The following is a 21,470-nucleotide window of genomic DNA, read 5'->3' as shown; positions in this document are numbered from 1 at the left end:
CCTGTAGCTATGTGAGTTAGAAGCCTCCAGCTGATGCCTGATCACAGACTGGGGACTTTCGAGCCTCTACAACCAAGTGAGCCATTTCCTTGAGAAAAGTCTCTCACCCTCTCACTACATATACATATAAATATACGTTTCACTAATTTTCATTCTCTAGAGAACCCAGGCTAGGACATTTGGTATAAACAGTGGTTCTAGATTTGGTGACTGGCGTCTGGGCTTTAAAAGCTTGTGAACAGTCATATAAGATACATCAATTGGTCACATCCTACTTGGAGCAACGGAGAATGAAGAAAACCAAAGACACAAGGAAAATATCAGCCCAAAGGACTAAAGGTCCACATGAATCAAGAGACTCCACCAGCCTGAGACCAGAAGAACTAGATGGTGCCCAGTTACCACCAATGACCACCCTGAATAAAGGGAACACAACAGAGAGTCCCGGACACAGCAGGGAAAAAATGTAGAACTCAAATTCATGTAAAAACACCAGTGTTAATGGTCTGAGGAGGAACTCCCAAAACTATGCCCCTGGATGCCCTGTTAACCCAGAATTAAAACCACTCCAGAAGCCCATTCTTCAAAGATTAGACAAGACTGTAAAACAAAAAATAATACACATGAGGAATGTGCTTCTTACTTCAATCAGATATACAGGACCAAATGGGTAGTTCCTGTCCAAAAGGAGGATGAGAAGGAAGGAGAGGACAGGAACTGGTGAATGTACCCAAGGAATCCAGGGTGGAAAGGGGGAGTGTGCTGTCACATTAGGGGATTGAAACTATCACAAAACAATATGTGTATGAATTTTTGTAAGAAAACAAGCTGTAAACGTTCACCTAAAGCACACACACACATAAAGAGTGGTTCCAGAGAAACAAAAAATTTATGTATGAGTTCCTTAATTGCTTATCAAGTCTGATCGGTCTTAAAAATGTTGATGACTCTGCCTCCAGTAGTAAAGAGGGTACTGCTGCTACTCCATGACGTGACACAGCAATAGAAATATGCAAAATATCACCAACAACAGATCAAGTACTGGTGAGAAGCAAGGCTCTGGGTTATCACGTCTGAAATTTTTCTATAATTTTGTCAGAATAAGAAGCATGAGGAAGCTGGTTGGTTGGTCCTATTTCTGCTAGATAAAGTGGTGAAAGAAATGAGCTCAGGGCTTCAGAGTCACAGCTCAAGCGCCATATAGCTGACCTCAAATTTGCCAGTTTAACCCTTAAAGCCTTATTTCTTGTAGAAACAGCTGATACTGCCAAAAACCAGTGTCAACTTATTGTACTGTGACAGTGACTGAATTACAACATCAATTGAATTTCCAACCTCGAATAATATCTGAAGTTAAAGTGAGGGCACTGACTGGAAAGAAATGGGATCCTGAAAGTTTGGATGGGGACCTATGAATGGATAATTAGGAAAGTGGGGAAAATGAACCCCTAAATTCTGTAGAAACACTGCTGCCAACAGAACCAGCCCTCTCCCATCCAAAGAGGTAATTCCATCTTTGTCTCCTAAGCCACCCTCCCCAGTAAAACCATTATCCCCTCCACCCCCATCTGATGAGATTAACTAAGCAGTGTCAATGAGCCTTTGAGTCATCCTTTGGGGAGGCATCTGAGTCTTTTCCTGTGGCGCTGTCGGAGGCAGATGCCTTACAACACATTGCTGAATGCTCTGAGAACAAACCCCCACTACCCATTTTGGCTTACAGACTTATAACTACCTTAAGTCCCAGTGAGCCCCAAAAGATGAAGTACAAAGTGAAATCCAGGAAGAGGTATGCCACCATTCAAAAAAACTGCTTGACTTTTCTAATATACAAAAAAACCTGGGGAATATGTGTAGGAATGGCTACTGAGGTTGTGGGATAATGCTGCAAAGAATATAAAATCCGATCAGTCTTGGGTTTATTGATATGAGCCCACTAAGCACAGATTCTTCGTTCAGTGTTTCAGCTCAAGAAATTACGAAAGGATCTAATCGCTTATTCGGTTGAGTCATTGAAGCACAGATTATACGGATGCCTACACTAAATCAAGTTGAAGTATCAGACCTCCCTTGGTATACTATAGAAGAAAATAACAAAAGACTTAGGGAAACTGGCATGTTAGAGTGGATTCATCAGGTTGGATCCCTAGACCCAAACATGGAGTGCCCAGAGGACACAACGGTGACAAATAAGTTTGTGAAGGGACCCCAGCATCCTTGAAGACTGCTGTGATTGCTATTTTTTGTAAGTCAAATTTGACAGCGGAACTGTCCTGACTGAATTAAGACCTAACTACAATGGGGCTGATCGGACCCCGTGGTAGTAGGGATCAAGTGGGAGCAATCAGTCAACAAAGACAAGGTGGGCATGGTTACTGTAACACACAGCAGAGTCAAAGCAGTAATCAGAAAACTCTGATGATATGGAATGGTATGGCGTTGGCTACTTAGTCATGGTATCCCTAAGAATGAAATAGCTTGAAAATCTATTAAATATTTACTTGATCTGTACAAACGGAATAATTGTAGGTCAAGTGAATAGCAGTCTAACTTGAATCACTAGAGAATCACGGTCCCTCAATCAATTCCCAGACTTGAGGCAGTTTACACACCCAGAACCCCTTGAATGAAGGGGAGGCTGGGTCCTCTTGAGGAAGGACCCTGCACTGCCAAAAATTCATACTGTTCATCTTTCTTCCAACCTTCCCCAAAGGAAAGAGGGTGACTGTTCATTGGGGTAAAAGAAATAACAAAAGTTTTTGGGAATTACTGGACACTGGCTCTGAACTGACACTAATTCCAGGAGACCCAAAACGTCACTGTAGCCCACCAGAGTAAGGCCATATAGAGATCAGGTTATAATGAAGTCAGCTCATGTCCATCTCACGACGGTTCCAGTGGGTCTACGAACACATCCTGTAGTGATTTCCTCAGTTCCAGAATGTATAACTGAAACAGACATACTCAGCAACCAGCAGAACACCCACATTGGATCCCTGACATATGGAGTAAGGGGTACTATGGTAGTAAAGGCTAACTGGAAGCCATTAGAACTGCCCTTACCTAGGAAAATAGTAAACCAAAAGCAACACCACATTGCTGGAGGAATAGTGGAGATTACTGCCAACATCAACAACTTGAAGGATGCAAGGGTGGTAATTCCCACCACATCCCCATTCAACTCACCTATTTAGCCTGAGCAAAAAGACAGATGGATCTTGGAGAATGACGGATTACCATATAAAACCAGCTGCTATTCCAAATGTGGTATAACTGTGCAAATTAATACATCTCCTGGTAGCTTGTATGCAACTACTGATCTGGCCAATGCCTTTTTTATCAATTCCAGTTTCCAAGCAACAGCAGAAGCAGTTTTGCTTCAGCTGGCAAGGCCAGCAATACATTTTCAGTGTCCAACCAAAGTAGTATAACAACTCTCCAGCACTGTCATAATTTAGTACCTTGATCGTCTTACTCTTACACAAGATGTTACGCTGGTCTATAACACTAATTATACTATGATGATTAGACCTGGTAAGAAAGAATTGTTAAGGACTCTGGACGTATTGGTAAGACATTTGCATGCTACAAGTTGTGAAATCCAACAAAAATTCAGGCATTTTCCACCTCAGCAAAATTTCTAGGGGTCCAGTGATGTGGAACATGTCAAGATACTCCTTCTAAACTGAAGAATGAGTTACTACATCTGGTCCCTCCCACGACGACAAAGGAAGCACAACATCTGGTGGTCCTCTTTGGATTTTGGAGGCAACATATCCCTCATTTTGGTGTGTTACTTCAGCTTATTTATCAAGTGACTCAAAAAGCTGCTAATTTTAAGTGGGGGCCCAGAACAAGAGAAGGCTCTGTAACAGGTTCAGACTGTCATGCAAGCCACTCTGCCACTTGGGCCATATAATCCAGCTGATCCAACCATGCTTGAAGTGTCAGTGGCAGACAGAAATGCTGTTTGGAGTCTTTGGCAGGCCACTATTGGTGAATCACAGTGCAGACCCTTAGGATTTTGTAACGTAGCTCTGCCATCCTCTGTAGATAACTACTCTCCTTTTGAGAAACAGCTTTTGGCTTGTTATTGGGCCTTAGACACTGGATGCTTAACCATGTGCCACCAAGTCACCATGTGACCTGAGCTGCCCATCATGAACTGGGTGCTGTCTGACCCACAAAGCCATAAAGTCGGACAGCAGCACTCCATCATTAAACAGAAATGGTATATACAAGATGGGGCCTTAGCAGGACCTAAGAGACAAGTTGCATGAAGAAGTGGCCCAAAAGCCCATGGTCTCCACTCCTGTCACATTACCTGCTCTCTCCCTCAGTCTGCACCTATGGCCTCATGGAGAGTTCCTCACGATCAGTTGCTTGAAGAAGGGAAAACTCATGCCTGGTTTACAGATGTTCTGCATGATATGCAGGCACCACTGGAAAGGGGCCAGCAGCAGCACTACAGCCCTTTCTGGGACCTATCTGAAGGACAGTGGTGAAGGGAAATCCTCCAAAAGGGCAGAACTTCAAGTAGTGTACCTTATTCACCTTGCTTGGCAGGAGAAATGCCTAGATATGTGATTGTATACTAATTCATGGGCTCTGGCTAATGGTTTGGCTGGAAGGTGAGGGACTTGGAAGGAACACGATTGGAAAGTTGGTGACAAGGAGGTATAGGGAAAAGGTATATGGATAGACCTCTGAACAGACCAAAGAAGTGAAAATAATTGCGTCTCATGTGAATGCTCACCAAAGAGTGATCTCAACAGAGGAGGATTTTAACAATTCAGTGCATAGGATGACGCGTACTGTGGAAATCAGTCATCCTCTTTCCACAGCCACTCCTGTCGTTCCCCAGTGGGATCATGAACAAAGTGGCCATGGTGGCAGGAATGGAGGTTATCATGGGCTCAGCAACACAGGCTTCCACTCACCAAAGCCAACCTGGCTACAGCCACTGCTGAATGCTCAATATGCCAACAGCAGACAGCAACACTGAATCTCTGATATAGTACCATTGCTTGAGGTCATCAGCCAGCAAACTAGTGGGAGGTTGATTACATTGGACCATTTCCATCATGGGAAGGGCAGTGTTTTGTTCTCACTGGAATAGATACTCTGGATATGGATTTGCCTTCCCTGCACACAATCCTTCTACAAAAACTACCATCCATGCTTACAGAATGCCTTATCCACCATCTTGGTATCCCACACAGAATCGTCTCAGATAAAGGGACTCACTTCACAGCAGATGAAGTTTGGCAATGGGCCCATGCTAATGAAATTCACTATTCTTACCACGTTTCCATCATCCTGAAGCAGCTGGCTTGATAGAACATGGAAAAGCCTTCTAAAGACACAATTACGGCACCACCTAGGTGGCAATACTTTGCAGGGTTGTGGTAATGTTCTCTAGGAGGTTGCATATGCTCTAAACCAGCGTCCAACACATGGTGACATTTCTCCTATAGCCAGGGGTGTATCCTTTCACCATCTTATTTAGTCAGTATACTGATCAAATAATGTGAAATGCTAGACATATGAAAAATGAGTCATCAGGATTGCAGAAAGATTAACAGCCTGCAATATGCAGGTAACACAATCTTGCTCGCTTAAAGAGAACTTGAAGCACTCATGAAGATCAAGAACTACAGCCTTCGGTATGGATTAAACCTCAACATAAAGAAAACAAAAATCGTAACTATACCGATCAGCAACATCATAATAAAGAAAAAAACGTTGAAGTTGTGAAGAATTTGATTTTACTTTAATATATAATCAACACCTGTGATGTTTACGATTGTATGTCAACTTAGCTAGACCATTATTCTCAGTGTTTTAGCAGTTGTATAATGTTGTGATCACCCCCATGATGCAATCTGCTGAGTGGTACTGGCAGAGGCAGGACCTGTGGCAGCTCACCACCCTCTGTTTCATCTCCCTGCCTTCCACCGGTTACTTTCTGCCTGCTCGCCTTGCCAAGATTTTTGGCTTGTCCCAGACTCAGCAGTGCCTCTTGTTGTCTCACCTCTGGTTCATGGGACCTGAGTTAGCAGCTTACCTGGTGATCTTGGAATTTGTCAAACTTCGTCTGCGAGCAAGAGTCGGGTTCCCCAACCTGCTGACCTTAGGTTTGCCAGCCCCTGCAGCTATGTGAATCAGGAGAAACCTTTCCGTCTTGTCTGCTGATCTTGGAATTCACTGACCTTCACGGCCTGTGAGTGGGAGCCCCTCTCCGACCCGCTGACCTTGGGTTCACCAGCCTCTGTGGCTATGTGAACTGGGAGAGGCCTCTACCCTGATGTGTGGACTTGGGACGTTTTAGCCTCTACAATTGCATGAGCTATTTCGTTGATATAAATCTCTCTGTATACATATTTACATGCTTTACTGGTTTTGCTTCTCTAGAGAACCCAGCCTAAGACATTTGGTACTGAGACTAGGGTGCTACTCTAACGGATACCTAAAATGTGGAAGCAGTTTTGAAACTGTCAATGGATAGAGCAGTGACAGCAACAAAGGACCACCAGCAGCAGAGAACCTGCAACAGCAGAGAAGTGGCAGCGGCAGAGAACCTGCAGTGGCAAAGGAGCGACAGTGGCAGAGAACCAACAGCAGCAGAACCTGGAGACCAGTGCAAGACAGCGCTGGAGCCGACCCACGGAGCAAGAGAGCTGAGTGCCTGTGCGGAGGAGGCTTCCTGGCAAAGTGGGGTGCCTCTGGGTACTTATTGGTAGAGCTAGGTTTGCCAACCCATGGAGCAAGAGAGCTGAGTGCCTGTGTACACGAGACTTTCTGGCGGAGTGGGGTGCCTCCGGGCACTTATCGGTGGAGCTACAGAGCTTTGGAACACTTGCCTCAGCAGGGCAGATATGGACGTGAGGCCCAAGGGCCAAGAGGCCACAGGAAGCAGGAGCTGAAGCAATTAGGGACACAAGAAGCCGAGCTGCCTCAGTCTTAAAAGCTATGGCCATGACCTCAGGGGTTTCAAAGGGTGGAGCCATGGCCTCTGGTGCTTCTAATGGTGGAGTCGCCACTCAGATGGATTGAGAGAATGCTGCGCCTAAAGCCGAGAGCAGAGTTGCTGTCCCAGTGGGCCCGGAAGGCGGAGCTGAAGCCCAGGGCTGAGGGGCCTTCAGTCAGAATCTGGAGAATGTGGCCACTACCTACAGTCTGGAAGGCAGGACCATTGTGTAAATTGTCTCAGAGTACAGACGATTATTTTCACAGCCTTGAGAGCTAATGAAACGTGTTCTTCTGACTTGCTTGGTGCCTGTTACCCCTTCTTTCCCTCCAGTTTCTCTTGTTTGTAATGGAAATGTCTAGCTTGTGCCTGTTCTGCCATTGTACCTTTGGAAGCAGATAACTTGTATTTTAGATTTCACAGATGAAAAATTTTTGGGTTTTGGACTTGGAATTAAGACTTTTGCTATGATACAATGGGGTAAATATGTTTTCAATGTTGCAAGCATGTGATTTTTGGGGGGCCAAAGGACTGAATGTCATGGACTGAATTATGTCCCCCCAAAAATGTGTGTATCAATTTGGCTGGGCCGTGATTCCTTGTAATGTGTGATTTCCCATGTGTAGTAAATCCTGCTTGTATGATGTTAATGAGGGAGGATGGGCGGCAGGACTCAATTTACAAGACTGAATTGTATCCTCAGGCAATCTCCTGAGACATAAAAGACAGAAGTGAGTAGTGAGACAAGGGAACCTCATACCATCAAGAAAGCAGTGCCAGGAGCAGAGCGCGTCCTTTGGACCGGGGTCCCTGTGCCGATAAGCTCCTAGTCCAGGGGAACACTGATGAGAAGGCCAAGAGAAAGAGAAAGCCTTCCCCTGGAGCTGACACCCTGAATTTGGAATTTTAGCCTACTTTAATGTAAGGAAATAAACTTCTCTTTGTTAAAAACTTCCACTGGTGGTATTTCTGTTATAGCAGCACTACATGACTAAGACAACACCCCTACAAGCAGCAGTCAATTGTGAAAGGTAAGACAATACACAGTACTGGGGAAGTCAGAACTTCACTAAAGCAAAGCCATAGAAGCTTCATAGACACATCTTAGCTCCTTGCAGGACTGAATTACTGGACTGAGGGCTGAAGACCATGGTCTCGGGACATCTAGCTCAACTGGAATAACATAGTTTATAAAGAAAATGTTCTACACCATTCTTTGGTAAGTAGCTGTCCCTGCAGTCTGAAAAGCTTGAGAGTGGCCATCTAAGATACTCCACTGGTCCCATCCCGTCTGCAGCAAGGGAGAATGAAGAAAACTAACACACAAGGAAAAAATTAGTCAGAAGGACTAATAGACCACAACTACCACAGCCTCCACCAGAAGAGGTACAGCACAACTATAATGTGCCTGGCAACCACCACCAACTGCTCTGACAATATCACAACAGAGGGTTCAAGACAGAGCTGGAGAAAAATGTAGAACAAAATTCAAACTCACAAAATACCATACTTACTGGTCTGAAACTGAAGAAACCCTCAGAGTATTGCTCCTGGACACCCTTTTAACTCAATACTGAAGTCACTCCTGAGGTTCACCCTTCAGCCAAAGATTAGACAGACCCATAAAACAAACTAATATACACAGCTCAACCATGTATATGAGACTTAATGGGCACAAAAGCCCAGGAGCAAGGACGAAAATGCAGGATGGGACAGGAAAGCTGGATAAATGAAAACGGGACTCAAGTTCAAGAAGGGAAGAGTGCTGACACATTGCATGGTTGGCAATAAATGTCACAAAATATATGCATCAATTGTTTAATGAGAAACTACTTTGCTCTGTAAACCTTCATCTAAAGCACAATAAAAAAAATTAAAGTGAACATAATTAAAGGAAATGCAACAACAAAAAAAGCAGCAGCAGTCAAGAAATAGACCAAAGTTGAGTGGCGTCTGGGGTCTTAAAAGCTAGCAAGCGGCCATCTAAGATGCATCAATTGGTCCCAGCCACCTGGAGAAAAGGAGAATGAAGAACACCAAAGACACAAAGAAAACATTAGCCCAAGAGACAGCGCCACAGAGACCAGAGACTTCATCAGCCTGAGACCAGAAAAACTGGATGGTGCCCATCATCAATGATCGCCCTGACAGGGAATACAACAGAGGGTCCTTGATGGAGCGTGGGAGGGGTGGGATGTAGAACTCAAATTCCAGTAAAAAGACCAGACTTAATGGTCTGAGACTGGAGGAATCCCAGAAAGAATGGTCCCTGGACTCTGTCAACCCAGAACTAAAACAATTCCCGAGGCCAACTCTTCAAAGATTAGACTGGACTGTGGGATATAAAATGATACTCGTGAAGAGCGTGCTTCTTAGCTCAAGTAAATACATGAGACTAAATGAGCACCTTTTGTCCGGAGGTGAGGTGAGAAACCAGAGAGGGTTAGGAGCTGGTTGAATGGACATGGGAAATCAGGGGTGGAAAGGAAGAGTGTGCTGTCACAGTGTAGGGAGAACAATTAGGATCACATAACAATGTATGTATAAATTTCTGTATGAGAGACTAACTTGAATTGTAAACTTTCACTTAAACTACAATAAAAAGAAAACGTAAAAAGAAAAAAGAAACAGACCAAAAAACATACACATTGAAAAATTTCTCATTTTCCTAAGAAAAGAAGACAGCAAACAATGCTACCCATTATTCCATTCCTATTCAACGTTATCCTGTTACAGCTGGTACGTGCCAAAACAACAAGGAAGAAAAAAAGGTAAATAAGAATGTTAACGGGGGGGGGGGGGCAGGGTACCCCATTTTATAGATTAATTTTAAATGGAGAACCCCAAAAGAAGGTATAGATGATTATATGACTAAGAAAACTTAAGAAATACTCAGATTACAAAATAAGTATCAAAGGTTTACTATCACAAAAACCAAACCCATTGCCCTTGAGTTGATATCGACTCAGTGACCCTATACGACCGACTAGAACTGCCACATAGGGTTTCCAAGGAGTAGCTGGTGGATTCCAGCTGCCAATCTTTTGGTTACCAACCGAGCTCTTAACCACTATGCCACTAGGGCTCCAAAAACTCATAGAAATAAACAGTGGGAAAATATGCACAGCTTTGTCAGTAGCGAAGTAGTGTAAAGTAACTACAGAATAAAATCAAAGATACCATTTCATACTCTTTATGACAGCAAAAATTCATTACATAAGTAGAATAAAACCCACGTGCTTACTTTGTGGAGAAAAAGCTGTAAAATACATCCGTATTTCCTAGTATATTTGAACGTAGCTACAGTCTACCAAGTAAACCCTGGTGGCGTAGTGGTTAAGAGCTACAGCTGCTAACCAAAACGTCAGTAGTTTGAATCCACCAGGCGCTCCTTGGACACCCTATGGGGCAGTTCTACTCTGTCCTATAGGGTAGCTATGAGTTGAAATCGAGCAAGGGCAACAGGTTTCGTTTTTTTTTTTGGTTTTATGGTCTACAACTCAGCCATTTTCCCTCACTGCAAAGTTATTGTGCAGAACCACGTGGAGTGTGGAAAGACAATGAACCAGAGAGCAGTAAGACTGACAAGAGCAAAAATGACACTTGAACCACCCAAATCCTGGAAGCTCTACAATGGCTAGGGAGATTGTGGCCCATTCATACTGTGGGGACATAAATACATACACATAGGGGTAGACTACAACTACAGACACCAACACATATGAAACTTAAAAGCATCCTGAGAAAACAAGTCACTGAAAAACCCACACAGAGTAATAACTGAATTTACAGAAACTTAAAAAAGGCAAAACGAAACAATATAGAACTTATGGATTAAGAGTTAGGTGATAAAACCATAATAATAGCAATAATATTAGTAATATTCATATACTTTTGAATACATAGTAACATTGTCCAGGCAGGAGGAGATGAGATCAGGTGGGACACACTGGGAGGCCATAAAAACTTACCAAGATCTATTCATTATCAACTCAGATTACTATTTAAATTATATATGGAAAGTTACCAACTCTTTGTTAATAATATACTTGGCAACGGAAGCTGTCACCCATTACTTAAACCATAATACAAATGTAATTTTCATGTATTAATTTTACAAAGTCACCTGCAAACTCCATCATTTTGATTTTACTTATCTTCGTATGAATCTAGGAAAACTAGAAATCATCAAAAATGAAATGGAATGCATAAACATCGATATCCTAGGCGTTAGTGACCTGAAATGGACTGGTATTGGCCATTTTGAATTGGACAACCACATGGCCTACTATGCCGGGAAAGACAACTTGAAGAGGAATGATGTGAATTCATCATCAAAAAAGAACATTTCAAGATCTATCCTGAAGTACAATGCTATCAGTGATAGAATAATATCCATATGCCTACAAGGAAGACGAGTTAATCCGACTATTATTCAAATTTACGTACCAACCACTAAGACCAAAGATAGAGACTTTTACCCACTTCTGCGGTCTGAAACTGATCGAACATGCAATCAGGATGCATTGATAATTACTGGTGACTGGAAGGCGAAAGTCGGAAACAAAGATCGATAGTTGAAAATATGGCCTTGGTGACAGAAACGATGCAGGAGATGGTAGGACAGAATTCTGTAAGACCAACGACTTCTTCATTGCAATACCTTTCTTCAACAACATAAACAGCGACTATACACGTGGACCTCAACGGATGGAACACACAGGAACCAAATCAACTACATCTGTGGAAAGAGATGATGGAAAAGCTCAGTATCATCAGTCAGAACAAGGCTAGAGACAGACTATGGAAGAGACCATCAATTGCTCATGTGTAAGTTCAAGCTGAAGCTGAAGAAAATTAGAACAAGTCAACGAGAGCCAAAGTACGACCTTCAGTATATCCCACCTGAATTTAGACGCCATCCCAAGAATAGATTTGACGCACTGAATACAGATGACCGAAGACCAGACGAGCTGTGGAACGATATCAAGGACATTATACGTGAAGCAAGAGACCATTAAAAATACAAAAAAAAAGACCAAAATGGATGTCAGAAGAGATTGAAACTTACTCTTGAACATCGAGTAGATTAAGCAAACAGAAGAAACGATGAGGTAAAATAGCTGAACAGAAGATTTCAAAGAGCAGATCAATAAGACAAAGTAAAATATTATAATCACACATGCAAAGACCTGGAGTGCAAAAACAAAAGGGAAGAACACTGTCTTAGTCATCTAGCGTTCCTATAACAGAAATACCACAAGTGGATGGTCTTAACAAAGAGAAACTTATTTCTTCACAGTAAGGTAGGCTAAAGTCCTAACTCAGGGCGTCAGCTCCACGGGAAGGCTCTCTCTGTTGGCCTTCTTCTCATCAGTGTTCCCCCGGAATAGGAGCTTCTCCACACAGGGATCCCAGGTCCAAAGGACACACTCTGCTCCTGGCACTGCTTTCTTGATGGTATGAGGTCCCCCGTCTCTCTGCTCACTTCTTTTAATCTCGAGATTGCCTCAGGACACAATCCAATCTTGTAGATTCAGTCCTGCCTTACTAACAGGACTGCCACCCATCCTCCCCCATTAACATCACAAACGCAGGATTTACAACACATAGGAAAATCACACAATACTAGGAATCATGGCTCAGCCAAATTGATACACACGTTCTTTGGGAGACATATTTCAATCCATGACATTAGGTCCTTTGGCCCACCAAAAATCACATCCTTTCAACATGGAAAACATATTCACCCGGCATATCATAGCAAAAGTCTTAACTCCAAGTCCAAAATCCAATAATTCCTCTTCATCTGTGAAATCTAGAATACAAGTTATCTGCTCCCAAAGGTACAATGGCAGAACAGGCACAAGCTAGACATTTCCATTACAAATGGGAGAAACTGGAGGGAAAAAAGGCATAACAGGCCCCAAGCAAGTCAGGAGAACACATTACATTAGCCCTCAAGGCTTTGTAAATAATCTTCTGTCCTGTGAGACAATTTACACAATGGTCCTGCCCTCCAGACTCTAGATTTTAACCACACTCTCCAGATTCTGAGTGGAGGTCCCTAGACCCTGGGCTTCAGCTCTGCCTTCCAGGCCCACTGGGACAGCAAATCTGCTCCCTTGGCTTTAGGCGCACCATCCTCCCAGTCCATCTGAGTGGCGACTCCACACTTAGAAGCACCAGAGGCCATGGCTCCATCCTTAGAAACCCGAGGTCATGGCCGCACCTGAACCAGTTTAGCTTCTTGTGTCCCTGGTCTCTTCAGCTTCTGCTTGTTTCCTGTGGCCTCTTGGCCCTCGGGCCTCAGGTCCACATCTGCCTTGCTGGGGCAACTGTTCCAAAGCTCGGTAGCTCCACCAATAAGTGCCTGGAGGCACCCCACTCCACCAGAAAGCCTCATGCCCACAAGCACTCAGCTCTCTCGCTCCATGGATCAGCAAACCTAGCTCCACCGATAAGTACCCAGAGGCACCCCACTCTGCCAGAGAGCCTCCTGCGCACAGGCACTCAGCTCTCTCGTTCTGTGGGTCAGCTCCAGCGCTGTCTTGCACTGGTCTCCCGGATCTGCTGCTGTTGGTTCTCTGCCGCTTCCGCTTCTCCGCCACTGCAGGTTCTCCGCTGTTGCTGGTCCTCTGCCACTGCCGCTTCTCTATCCATTCAGTTTTAAAACCACTTAGACGTTTTAGATATCTGTTAGAGCAGCACCCCACTCTCGGTATCAAATTCTGTCTTAGTCATCTAGTTCTGCTGCAACAGAAATACAAGTGGATGGTTTTAACAATGAAAAATTTATTTCTTCACAGTAAAGTAGGCTAAAAGTCCAAATTCAGGGCGTCAGCTCCAAGGGAAGGCTCTCTCTGTCGCCCTTCTTCTCATCAGTGTTCCCCTGGACTAGGAGCTTCTCCGCACAGGGATCCCAGGTCCAAAGGACACGCTCTGCTCCTCGCACTGCTTTCTTAATGGTTTGAGGTCCCCGTCTCTCTGCTCACTTCTCTCTTCTATATCTCAAGAGACTGCCTCAGGACACAATTCAATCTTGTAGATTGAGTCCTGCCTTACTAACAGGACTGCCACCCATCCTCCCTCATTAACATCAAAGAGGCAGGATTTACAACATATAAGAAAATCACACGATACCAAGAATCATGGCCCAGCCAAACTGATACACACGTTTTTTGGGGGACATAATTCAATCCATGACAAACATGCTTGGCATTTCTCAAGCTGAAAGAACTGAAGAGAAAATTCAAGCCTCGGGTTGCAATACTGAACGATTCTACGGGGAAAATGTTAAGCAACGTAAGAAACATCAAAAGAAGATCGAAGGCATACACAGAGCCACCAAAAAGAACCGGACGACGTTTAACCATTTCAGGAGGTAGCATATGATCAGGAACCGAGGGTACTGAAGAAAGAGGTCCAAGCTGTGCTGATGGCACTGGCAAAAAACAAGGCTCCAGGAATGGACGGAATATCAACTGAGATGTTTCAACAAACGGATGAAGCGCTGGAAGTAATCACTTGTCTATGCCAGGAAACCTGGAAGACAACTACCTAGCCAATCGACTGGAAGCGATCCATATTTATGCCTATCCTAAAGAAAGGTGATCCCACCGAATGTGGAAATTACCAAACAATATCATTAGTATCACACGCAAGTAAAATTTTTGTTGAAGATCATTCAAAAATGGCTGCAGCGGTACATCAACAAGGAACTGACAGAAACTCAAGCCAGATTCAGAAGAGGACATGGAATGAGGGATATCATTGCTGATGTCAGATGGATCCTGGCTGAAAGCAGAGAATACCAAGATGTTTACCTGTGTTTTACTGACTAAAAAAGCATTCGACTGTGTGGATCACAAAAAATTATGGATAACATTATGAAGAATGGGAATTCTAGAACCACTTAACTGTGCTCATGAGGAACCTGTATATAGATCAAGAGACAGTTGTTTGAACAGGACAAGGGAATACTGTGTGGTTTAAAGTCAGGAAAGCTGTGTGTCAGGTTTGTGTCCTTTCACCATACTTATTCAATCTGTATGCTGAAAAAATAACCTGAGAAGCTGGACTATCTGAAAAAGAACAAGGCATCTGGATTGGAGGAAGATTCATTAATAACCTGGGTTATGCAGATGACACAACCTTGCTTGCTAAAAGTGAAGGTGACCTGAAGCACTTACGGATGAGATCAAAGACTACAGCCTTCAGTATGGATTACACCTTAACATACAGAAAACAAAAATCCTCACTACTGGACCAATAAGCAACATCATGATAAATGGAGAAAAGATTGTGAAGTTGTCAGAGATTTCATTTTACTTGGATCCATAATCAACACCCATGGAAGCAGCGGTCAAGAAATCAAGACACATTGCAATGGGCAAATCTGCTGCAAAAGACCTCTTTGAAGTGTTAAAAAGCAAAGATATCACCTTCAAGACTAAGGTGGGCCTGACCCAAACCATGGTGTTTTCAATCGCCTCATATGCACCTGAAGGCTCGACAATGAATAAAACCGAAGAAGAACTGACGCCTTTGAATTATGGTGTTAGCAAAGAATATTAATATACCTCGACTTCCAAAAGAATGAACAAATCTGTCTTGGAAGAAGTAACAGCCAGAACGCTGCTTAGAATTGAGGATGGCAGTACTTCATCTCACATACTTTGGACATGTTATCAGGAGGATCAGACCCTGGAGAAGGGCATCATGCTTGGTAAAATAGAGAGTCAGCAAAAAAGAGGAAGATCTTCAACTAGATGGACTGACATAGTGGCTGCAACAATGGGCTGAAGCATTAACAACCCTTTTAAGGATGGCGCAGGACTGGGCAGTGTTTCATTCTGTTGTACACGGGGTCACTGTGAGTGGGATGTGACCCGACAACACCTAACAACATGTACTGTTATGAAAAGATAACCAAGGTAGTTTGTTCATCAAAAAGTGCGTGAACCCAGAACTAGATGATGCCTGGATACCATCATTGACTGATCTGGCAGGGATCACAAAAGAGGATCCCAGACAGAATGGGAAAAAATTGTAGAAAATTGAAATTCATAAAAAAAAGACCAAGCTTACTGGACTGAGACTGCAAGAACCCCAGAGTATGGCCCCCAGTACTCTCAGTACTTTTAACTCAGCACTAAAGTCACTCCTGAAGTTCACCCTTAGGCAAAGATTAAACAGGTCTACAGGGCCAACAACAACACAGGAGAGATGTGCTTCATAGTTCAATCGTGCATACGAGACTAACGGGCACATCGGCGCAAAAGCGAAGACGAGAAGACAGGAAGGGACAGGAAAACTATAGGAATGGCAACAGGGAACCTGGGGTGGAGAAGGGGAGAGTGTTGACACATCATGGAGTTGGCAATCAAGGTCACAAAACAATTTGTGTATTAACTGTTTAATGAGAAACTAACTTGCTCGGTAAACCTTCATCTAAATTACAATATAAAAAAAGAGAGTAAATTCCATGCTATCTTCTGTGGAACAAAGTAGGTGAAATAAAAAATTTCTACTTCTCTTTGGTTGCTTCTACACAAACACTGGCAAGATGCCTCAGAAAGTACTAAAGCTGGTTATTTACAGGAAGCCAAGAGAAGAGGGTGGGCTGGATGAGGACAAGAGTAGAAACAAGTCTCCATAAAGCATACTTTTAAATTTCCTACTGAGTTTCGAACTTCGAAGGTCTTACCTATTGGAAAAACATAATTTCAGCAAACTATACTGTCCTTTTAAACATAAGTCAAATGTGATATTAAGTGTTTTTACTAGAAGTTCATGTTAATAATAGAATAAAATTTAGGACCCAAGTGTCGTTAAATGGTATAATGTACTTGTGCAGATCACAAAAGCATAAATAAGAGCTCTTTTTCTAAACACAGTAATCATGGATGTCAGAGTCTCTACATTCATTTTCTCTCAGCCAGGAGAACGTTTCTAAAATGGCTGAAATACTTAACACATTAGGAGTTCTGGCATGACCTGTTAAATGTAATAGGAGTCTTCAACAACCTTCTCAAGATTTAAGTAAGCTTTAGAGTAATACTTATGTCAGTTAAGATAGGCATTCCTCTGTGTTTGAGAAGTTTATATCTATTAAATTAAAATTTTCTTTTTATTGCACTTTAGGTGAAGGTTTACAAAACAGTTTCTCATTAAACAGTACACGTATTGTTTTATAACAATGGTTACCAACCACACGACATGTCAACACTCCCCCTTCTTGACCCTGGGTTCTCTATTACCAGCTTTCCTGTCCCCTCCTGTCTTCTAGTCCTTCTCCCTGGACTGTTGTGCCCCATTAGTCTCGTTTTGTTTTATGGGGCTGTCTAATCTTTGGCTGAAGGGTGAACCTCGGGAGTGACTTCATTACTGAGCTAAAAGGGTGTCGGGGGCCGTACTCTTGGGGTTTCTCCAGTCTCTGTCAGGCCAGTAAGTCTGGTCTTTTTTTGTGAGTTAGAATTTTATTCTACATTTTTCTCCAGCTCTGTCCAGGACCCTCTGTTGTGATCCTGGTCAGAGCAGTCGGTGGTGATAGCCAGGCACCATCCAGCTGTGCTGGACTCAGTCTGGTGGAAGACGTGGTAGTTGTGGTCCATTAGTCCTCTGCACTAATCTTTTCCTTGTATCTTGTTTTCTTCATTCTCCCTTGCTGCTAAAGTAAATTGAAAATTTTTTAGCAGAAACATAGTAAGTAACCTAAGAAATTTTCATTCAGTGGAAAATGTAAACCCAATAATGTAACTACACACATCTCATATGTTACGCTTCTCTAGCAAAAGAGAATACGTTTAGATTCTAGCTCAATAATATGAAGAACATCATCAATTAGAGGATTAAATACCAGCTCTAGGCACTGGTGGGAGACTAAGGACCTAGACTGGGGAGTCATGCTTTCCACACACCTGAAAGCCTCAAGACAAAAGCCTTCCCCACTGGGGGAAAAATGGGTCTGCACACCTCACACAGGACCCAACTGGACTCACTGTCCCCAGCTTCATGCCTTTGTGACAGCGGGAGAGCTCCACCACCAGGACCCCATAAACAGGTGGAACCTTCCCCTATGAACTCTCCCCCCATTTTCTGAAATATAACACAGTGTGACAGCGGGTGCTGCAGTTTTAGAACCACACAGAAAATGCTCCAGTGCCTGGGGAGGGTCAAGAACACTGCTCAGCGAGATGGGACAGGGATGGCTCTGGAGGGCGGGGCTCAGCCTCCACAGCCAGAGCTGCTGTGTCTTCAGGCTCTTGTCAGGAGACTCTGTCATTCAACACAGAGCACCAAGGCCCAGGGTGGGGACGTTAACGCCCCATGGTGCCAGCTCTGAGAGTCACGTAAGGAAGGTGACCCAGGCATCCAAACCCTGAAAAGCCACATATGTATACAGGAAAGGCCAACTGACAGTGGAGCAGGGCCTCAAGGTGCCTCCTAGGGCTCTGACCCCTGGCCTCCTCTGCCACCTTTCTTTTTCACTGAAGAACCCCATTCCCGCAGCACATAGCTCCTGCCCCAACAATTCATACCCAGCCTCACGCACTTAAGGATAACCCAGTTCTCCGTAGAACTCACCATTTCCTTCTCCAGCTTCTGGAAGTCTAAGGGAATGTCGTCTCTGAGCCCATGAAGCCACGTCAGGAAGAGGGACGGGAGTGGAAGCAGAGCACTGGGCAGTTTGGAGGCAGATGAATAATGTTTGGTCCACACACTAGTCTGAGCAGCTGAAATCCTTCCCTGTGATTTACGGATGTGCAAGATGGTCACCCTAGGTCCCCAGCTGCCTGGACTGGCCTAGTTCTCCCTGCACCACACCTGAGACCTGAAATGGAAGAAGGATGGGGAGGAAAGTGTTGAGGAAGCAGGGAGTGACAGGTCTCTGGCCTCCTCCCAGGCTCAGGGCCACGCTCCACCCTGAGAGCATTTGCACTGAAGGCAGAACAGGCTCCAGCCTCCAGAGCACACACCTGCATTCTTCATGCGGCTCCATGGGCCTCTTCTTTCTGCCAGCAAGATCACAGACGGAGGAATTTACTTATCCCAGAGCATGGGAAGCAACCAGGCCTGGCCAGGCTGCAAAACTTGAACCTGATTTCCTCCAGGGAGTCAGGGGTCCAGCGTTGAAGTTGTGGGTTCACCTGTGTAACTTTGTCTCTTATACATCAACACACACACTGTTATTTGATACTAACATGGGTAAACTATCTGGGGAAACCCTGGTGGCGTAGTGGTTAAGAGTTATGGCTGCTAACCAGAAGGTCGGCAGTTCAAATCTACCAGGAGCTCCCTGGAAACCCTCTGGGGCAGTTCTACTCTGTCCTATAGGGTCGCTAGGAGTTGGAATGGACTCGATGGCAACAGGTTTGGTTTTCTGGTTTTTTCAAATTATAAGTAACATATTTTTCAACTTTTGTCAACGAACTCATCATGGTTCATTCATTTTTAATTATGTGCAGTAATAACCATTTTAATATGCTGTTTCAACAATTTTTTCATTCTACAGCTGGCCCTAAGTATCTGCGGGTTCCATATCCGTGCACTGAACCAACTGTGGATCGGAAATAACTGAGGAAAAAAATTCCAAACACCAGAACTTGAATGTGCAGCATGCTTAGCACTAAGCTGAATCCACAGGCAGGAAGTGACGTGTAGGCACACCCTGCTGTATCCTCCTACCATGTCACAGATCCTCAGTCTCACTCCAGCACTACCCGTCTGAGCATTGTTGCCCTGTCTTGTCTTTATTTCCTAAGCAATATGAAATAACAACTATCTACATAACCTGTTCGTTGTATTAAGTATTACAAATAATCAGGAAAGGATTTAAAGTATATGCTAGGGTGGGTATAAGTTATATGGAAATACACCATTTTATATAAGGCACTTGAGCACCCACAGATTTAGGTATCCGCGGGGGTTCTTGTGCTTTATAAACAATTTTTCATTGCATTTATACCACTGTAGTATGAGATAAATATTTTTACTATTACTTTTACAATTAATATTTCTTTCTTTCTCTTGAGTTTTTTCTTTTTCCTTCGTTCTCAAACCATGACAGCACCAATCCCTAAGCTGTTGAGAGATCTGGGAGGATTCCTGAACACCTTTGTGCTTTCAACCTTCTAATAAATCGATCAACAAATAAATCAGGAAATCATGAGGTTTTCTCTGAGGAGCATCTCCCCCCGGTGTTCCCATTTCTTTCCGCCCTGCTCCCCTCCAAGCTGTCTCCTAGTCTTCCATTTCTTGGCCTCAGGTCAATGTTCTCTCTCGCGCGTCATCTTTACAGCGGTGTCTCCCCTTTAAGGATTATCCTTCCTTCTATCCTCTTCTCTAGGAGCACTCTCTAATTTTAATTCACATTCTTATTTACAGACTTATTATCTCCAACATCAACTAGCAGCCTGTTCAGCATGTAGACTTTCAAACCCCACCTCCGAATTGCTGAATCAAAATCCGCATCTTAACAAGAGCCCGGAAAGTCTGGCTGAGGCTGGCTTGTAAAGAAAAGACGACAAAACGGCGCGGGGGCGGCGGGCGGGAGGTGGGGGCAGGGCACTGAGAGGCAGGCGAGCGACCCCGGCGCCCGTAAGGCCCGGGACCCTGCATTTCCCACGCGCTCCCTGTGCCGCTGACGCCGCTGCCCCGAGAAACACGCGTGTGCGCGGCGAGGGTTCCCACGACCTCACCTGTGAACGCACCGAGAGACACAGGTCCCACTTCCGCGGCCTCCAGGAAGCAGCTGCGGCCGCGGGGCCGGGGGCGCAGAAGCCGCCAAGCGGCGGCGGCTCCCCGGCTACAGGGAGTCCCGAGGCTCCGGGAGCGGAGAGACCAGGAGTGCGCGCGGAGCGGGCGCAGCGCCCTCAGACCCGGGACAGGAGCTGCGGGTCACCCGCTAGCGGAGCGGGCCAACCGGCAACAGGGCCACACCGACCTCACACCTCAGTAGGAGAGGCACGACCGAGGTTCCAAACCGAGGACAAGGACGCTCGCTTCCGCTTCCGGTTTAGGAGTCACTCGGTGCTCAGGGGAGGGCTTCCGTTCGGGAACCCAGAGCCCTCCAACTAGGGACCGTGGGGTTCAGTAGTTCCCCCTGATGTTTGGGATTTGCCCACGGTTTATTTCCTCTATAGAGAAACGCCTGGGTTTTCTTAAATGTGTATATGTACTGAAATGCGAATTTCAGTAATCAAAGATATCTTCGGGAGCAGAGGAAGTTAGTGTTTGCATATTTGGCCATTTGAAAAAATTTTACCATGTTCTTTAGAGAATTAATTTCGTTACTCCTCATAGATATTTGCCCATCTTTAGAACTGTTGAAGACCCTAGTCTGGCTTCTGTTTCATGGTTTGTCATCTCTTGGGTTTTAGGTATCTTTCCCTAGGAGCAGGGCACAGCCTGTGCACACCCAGTCTGACCTCTCCAACTGCTGAGGACTCTGGAGACAGTAGTTTTCCAGGGTGAGAGGCAGAAAGGTATCAGTCGT

General features: G+C 44.4%; 1 protein-coding gene across 1 annotated transcript in view; it reads right to left on the bottom strand.

The window, feature by feature from the left end:
- Positions 1-20,515, bottom strand: part of LOC111818989 (zinc finger protein 883-like) — a 33,305-nt gene extending 12,790 nt beyond the window's left edge. The window contains exon 1 of the mRNA XM_023739428.1: positions 18,560-20,515. Coding sequence (XP_023595196.1) covers positions 18,560-18,562 — 3 coding nt within the window. The 5' untranslated portion in view covers positions 18,563-20,515. The remainder of the gene's footprint in view (positions 1-18,559) is intronic.
- Between the last annotated feature and the right edge of the window lie 955 nt (positions 20,516-21,470).

The sequence above is a fragment of the Trichechus manatus genome, unplaced genomic scaffold (assembly GCF_000243295.1).
Source record: "Trichechus manatus latirostris isolate Lorelei unplaced genomic scaffold, TriManLat1.0 scaffold00134, whole genome shotgun sequence".
NCBI lineage: Eukaryota > Metazoa > Chordata > Mammalia > Sirenia > Trichechidae > Trichechus > Trichechus manatus.
This window is presented reverse-complemented; position numbering and strand designations above follow the sequence as displayed.